Consider the following 5,695-nt stretch of genomic DNA (forward strand, 5'->3'; position numbering starts at 1 on the left):
GGGGGGATGGCCTCAGAGATGGGAGGAGGGAGTTTGGCAGATCGGGGGGGCTGAGGATGCTGCAGAGAATGGGATAAAAAGGGTTGTGTTAATTTTGGCCTCGAAGAGCGAAAAATTGGAGACTCCAAAATTCAGTGAAACAGAGGAAAAAGAATGAAGGAAGAAAGGGGGGAAGGCCAGACGAATGTGGAAAATGGAAACTTCCTGACGGAAGGCAGTTACTTCGTAAGTCACTCACCAGAAAAATATTAGAAAACATGCATCAAGAACTCATTGGGGTACTAAGGCTTTGTGTGATCACTTTCTAAGGAATTATGGGTGCATTGGAATCTATGGGTTGGCTAAACAAATAACTGAAAGATGTATGGTTTGCCAAAAAGTAAGTAAGAAGGTGATGAGAAAACTTCAGGAGGTCGTGAGTTGGCTCTCCGACCATTTCAAAGTATCCACGTGGACTTTACTGAACTCCCCCATGTGCAGAGGTGGAAATTCTTGTTAGTAATAACAGACCATCTTACCTGTGTCAGATGCCAGAGCGCCGAAGCCCGGCGCCTCCCACCTTCGCTGGAAAAAGCAAAGATAAACTCCTTCAAGCTGGAATACACGGTTACAGTCACTCAATGAAGTTGTGCATAAAAAAAACCCCCAACAAACTCCAGGAAGAATGACGTTCAACGTTTTATTGATTTCCTGTTACTAACTCTCTAAACAAAAATTGATCAACAGTATCAATACCACAGTAATATATTGTTATTGTATTACAAAAAAGCTCTGGTTGCCCAGTTCTGGAGAGGCAGCAGACCCGGACTGCCTGTGTTATGTTGGGTTACGCATAATGACAGAGAGTTACGACCCTTCTTGAGTAGCGAACAAGAGTATTTCTGGATGCAGGTTCAACAGTGCAAGTAAAGATCATCTATGCAAGATAACTGAACCATCTAAGTGCTTTTTGTATCAGATATAAGAACTATTATAACAGATATATCACTTATAAAATACTAAACATTAAATTTTTTTTTGTCTCTAAAATGATGAGAATTATACAATTTATTGTGAAAAAGAATTGTGTTTCTCATAGAAAGTAAATGCTTCTATTCCACATACGTTGGAGGGGAAAAACCCATAAAGGATACGGTCTTCCATCAGTGAGTATAATTTAGACTAAAAATTATAAAATCATGTGAAAAGACAGTATTAATACTATGGGAAAGACCAGAATCATCTTGTAGTCATAACAACATAACAACAGCCTATGTTACACATTACTGTTGCTCATCAATTTTTGCGGGTGTGGGACAACTGGCTTCATACTTTTTCTTCAGGCCTTTCAAATATACACGCAAACTGTCTGGGTCCAGTCGAGAGTTTCTGGCAGTCTGAACCAATCTCATTGCTAACTGGTATGCAGCTCTCTGTTTCATCATCTCAGGAGTGCTTTTCTGCCTGTGCTGTTCTTAAAAATATACACACATTAAAATTTGAAATAAATAATGTTCTATTACAAAAATACTAGTATTAGCTATTGTCCAGCCTATTTTTGATCTCACAATTCTTGGTTTGCAACAAACATTACATCCAATACTCCTTTAGCCTAAGGGCCATTTTGCGTTGTCAGCTAACAGTGACCTTCAGTATAACCTTTTTGTGAAATAACAAAGTTTAATGAAATCTGTTTTCATTAAAACACAGGCAGTGCTTATCCCGCATCCTTTCAAAAACTGAAAATACATCTCAGTTTTATAAAAACTATGAAATACAGCATTATAATTTTCTACTACCTACCAAAATTTGTTTTGCAATGTGATTTGTGATTTCCTTTGCATCCAAAATTATGGATGATGGTAGGGAGGACACTTCTGCAGCCTTTAGTCCTAAACATATAAAACACAAATCAGGATTTTTAAAATGTAATTTTTATCCCTACCTTCCACATTATGTCTTCCAGAATTAACCTAGCCTATTTTTCTAAGGGAAAAAGATTTACTTTTCATTAAAATAATTTTGGTATATTTTCGCATTGTGTGTGTTTTTTGGTGGTTTTTGTGTGTGGTATGTTTGTTTTTTGGGGTTTTTTTTTGTTGTTGTTTTTGGTTTTGGGTTTTTTTTTGTTAATAAACAATATGGTTCTGAGAGTTACAAAATAAAATGTCTACTTTGTTTTAATGCTATCTCTAAAATACACCTCAAGTTACTGCTGGTAATACTGTAAATGGGTAGAATGAGATATATTATGGGGTTTAAAGGAAAAAAATGGCACCATGGTGTTAACAGCTTTCTTGGTTCAGTTTTTTTAATTTGGCAGTAAATATGGAGGTTGTGATAACTGTACTCTCAATTATATCCAGTGGACATGGATGTCATTTTTCAACTTTTTTGTTTCCAACAGCCAAATTTCCAGATACTCTGGGTAAGAAAGAGATGTAAATATTTTCTTCTGCCCTAACATGATTTTTAAAATTTTTCCTTTGTCTGTGCCCCTGGAAAATCTGTGGTTCATTGGGTGGTTTAATACGGCAGGTTTAAAAATGAAAAGGGGTCACGAAGAGCCCTTGCACTCTTTCTTAGAATGCGACTTCGCTGAAGTAAGGTAAAGCCAAGACACAAACAGTGAGTTTCTAAAGGTCTCCTGTTCTCTGTTACTCTCTAAACATACAATTCTTCTGAGTTAGTGACGGTGTAGCATCTAAAATTGAGCTTGTGCTGCCAAAGTTAAACAAACTTATTCTGAAATTCCGATCAAGGAAAGTTTTAAGTCCCACTATTTGAAGCTTAACTGGAATAATTTCTAGTCTTTGGTTACCAATAGCTTGCAAAAGTCATGTGTAGCTATCTTCCTCTTGATTAACTGTTACCTAAATCAAGGAATCAACATCAAAATCTAGGATTTGGAAACATACAGTTTTCTTTAAATCTTTGTCACTCACTCACTCTTTATTGACCCATAAATCTGCACAATCTACACTATAACTTAGAAATTAAAAGGGAAGTAAATCCACTTTTCAGAGAACACTGATGCTTTTGTGGACCCTCTCGAAATTGCCTTAGCCTAATATACTGTAAAATTCCTCTCATTTTTAAAAGAAACTAGATTCCTTTTTGCCAATCAAAGAGGGCCAACCTGCTATTAACTAGTCATATCACTGCTTATGGCAGATACATCTTTAAGTCTCTCCAGAACATTCACTTCCGTAAGTGCGGATTAAATGAACTCAAGTAGCGTATGCTCAGAATGACTCAACTCTTTCACTACAAAATATCATGTAAGTTCTTCATACTAGCCGAAACTACTATCTCACTACATGGTTTCTTAAAACACTCAGGTGTTTGCAACAAATTACAGATCTGCAGATCTCTGTATCTCTCTTTTGAGAGAGAGAGAGAGACAAACTTAAGGGAAACCTGTCATCAGAAAAATACCATTTGATGCCCAATAACTGAAATTGTATCTTATGTTAACTTTTACCAACTGTAAGTCACAGTGGAATCCATTACCGTAGTTTTTTTCCTCTGTGTATCCTTTAGAAAGTGTGTAAGTGTAAGCAATTTTCTCCTTATTTCCAGCACTGCTTCTCACATGTTGCACTTCAAAATGGTAGTTTTCCACATTGGGATATAAAGCATCTATATGGCATAGTTCCAGGAAGTGTGTAGCAAACAGTGTAAATGCCTAAATAAGGAAACAAGAAAGAAAATTTATTTTGGAAATTATCCAGAAATAAACTGCAATAAATAAGAAAAATTATCTCATAGATGTCCAGGTTTTCCTGCAAAACACTGAAAAGCTGGCTTTAAATTACTAAAGCAAATTAAAATCCTTAAGGGATGCGTTCTACCATTGGCAAGTACATCTTTTCCATCTGGGGATTCTCCTGCTCATTTCTCAACAGAAGGAAAACACAGTATCAGAAACAAAAGGAAATCCATAATGCTTACAAAATCTGACCAGTGTTGATTGGAATGACTGTCGAATGGTTGCTTAATTCTCTCAAAGAATTCTTCATCAAAAGTAGAAGCGACAGAAAGAATCTGAGCCTTTCAAACCAAAAACCCCACAAAGTACTCTGAATAAACTCTGAGGAGAAACAAACACCTGCACACTCAAAAGGCTTGTAACAGCCACCTGAGGTTGATCACATAACTAGCAGTAGAGGTGAAGCTTGCAATCCATCTGAAATTATCTTCCACTTATCTAAACAAGTTTCTAACCTCTGTGAGCAATTCACAAGTTGTGCGGAACTACCACTGTATTTTGGAAGGTAACCACCAGGTGAAGAGGTTCACCTTTACCATTCAAGCATAAAGCGAAATGAAAAGTAAACTAAATAAGCAAAACAAAACGGAGCGGGTTATTCTCTTTCCAGACAGTTACAAGCTTGCAAGCAAAGTTGGAAAGATATGGTGACCAGTGTACTGGTTTTAGATGGACTAGAATTAGTTTTTTTCATAGTAGCTTGTGTTGCGCTGATAACTCACTCGTGTGTTAGCCACTGCAGAGCAGCGTTTGCACAGCACCAAGGGCTGTTCTGCTCCTCACCCTGCCCCACCAGTGAGCAGGGTGGGGGTGTTCATGGAGCTGGGAGGGGACACAGCCAGGATGGCTGACCCAAACTGACCCCAGGAATATCTCACACCATACTACAACACCACAATAAAAACTGTGAGGACAGAGGAGAAAGGAGGGACATTCGGCGTTATGGTAACAGTCACTGAGCTGAAATATGGCATTGCAGGAAATGGCTGAACATCTGCCTGCCAATAGGAAGTAGTGAATGAATTCCTTATTTTGCTTCTGCATGTGGCTTTCCTTACTTACTAAACTGTCTTTATCTCAGCCCACATGTTCTTGTACTTTTACCTTTCTATCTCTCCCCCATCTCACTACGGGGAGCAAGCGAGCAGCTGGGAGGGGTTTAGCAGCCAACAGGGGTTAAATCACAACAACCAGTGAACAGAACTGCAGCTTATGTCAGCATGTTTCCTCTATCACCGTAAGTCTTACCATTCACCAGTTATGAAAAATATCGTATTTAACCAAGAAATCTTTGAAAAACTGATGTTAAATTATGAGAAAATACTGTATTTACTTTCAGGGTGACAAAACCATTCTAAGGCTTAAATTTCTTTCAAAACAGAATTACCTTTAAATTCAGCAGATATTCACAGGCAGCATAACAAATGCCGATACCTTCTTCAGCACTGGTACCTCTGCCAAGTTCATCAATAATGATGAGTGATTTATCATTAGCATTTTGTATGATGTATGTTATCTAGAAAAATATTCAATGTGTTATCATTCCTATAAATGGGTTTTTTTAAAATAGGCATTTTTTATGTTACTCAGATGGAACGTAATGCAGAAATTTAAAAAAAATCTCTTGAGATACAACGATTTTACCTTTTCAAAGCTTTCAAACAGCTGTCAATTCTAATCAAGTGAAGACTCACACTACAGCACTCTTTCTCTTTTCCACTGAACATATCACTTACCCTCAAAATGGTACCAGTTTGTGAGAAGAAACTGAGAGAGCTTAGGCCCCTACAAATAATAGTTTAAAGTCTAAGCAAACCCAAAAATGCTGAAAGTACTATCTAACAGAGCACTGATTTTTACTCACATTGGAATATCTTTCTATTTAAGAGATGCCTGGTTTTCTGTGGTTTATCATAAAATAGACGAAGACTGAATTTCTTACTA

At 37.2% G+C, this 5,695-nt stretch overlaps 1 protein-coding gene across 7 annotated transcripts in view; it reads right to left on the reverse strand.

Annotated features, from left to right (window-relative positions):
* Window positions 1-171: 171 nt before the first annotated feature.
* MSH4 (mutS homolog 4) overlaps window positions 172-5,695 on the reverse strand; it is a 24,948-nt gene continuing 19,424 nt past the window's right edge. For 5 of the 7 annotated variants that reach the window (XM_017733820.1, XM_017733822.1, XM_017733817.1 and 2 more), the window contains 4 exons: window positions 5,139-5,267; window positions 3,493-3,667; window positions 1,783-1,871; window positions 660-1,448 (listed from right to left, as the gene is read on the reverse strand). In XM_017733820.1, the coding sequence (XP_017589309.1) occupies window positions 1,263-1,448; window positions 1,783-1,871; window positions 3,493-3,667; window positions 5,139-5,267 (579 nt within the window). In that variant the 3' untranslated portion in view covers window positions 660-1,262. Of the gene's footprint in view, window positions 565-659; window positions 1,454-1,782; window positions 1,872-3,492; window positions 3,668-5,138; window positions 5,268-5,695 lie in introns of those variants that run through there. The other 2 variants (XM_017733818.1, XM_017733819.1) reach the window with 2 other exon arrangements.

Source organism: Corvus brachyrhynchos, unplaced genomic scaffold (assembly GCF_000691975.1).
Source record: "Corvus brachyrhynchos isolate BGI_N302 unplaced genomic scaffold, ASM69197v1 scaffold514, whole genome shotgun sequence".
NCBI classification, from domain to species: domain Eukaryota; kingdom Metazoa; phylum Chordata; class Aves; order Passeriformes; family Corvidae; genus Corvus; species Corvus brachyrhynchos.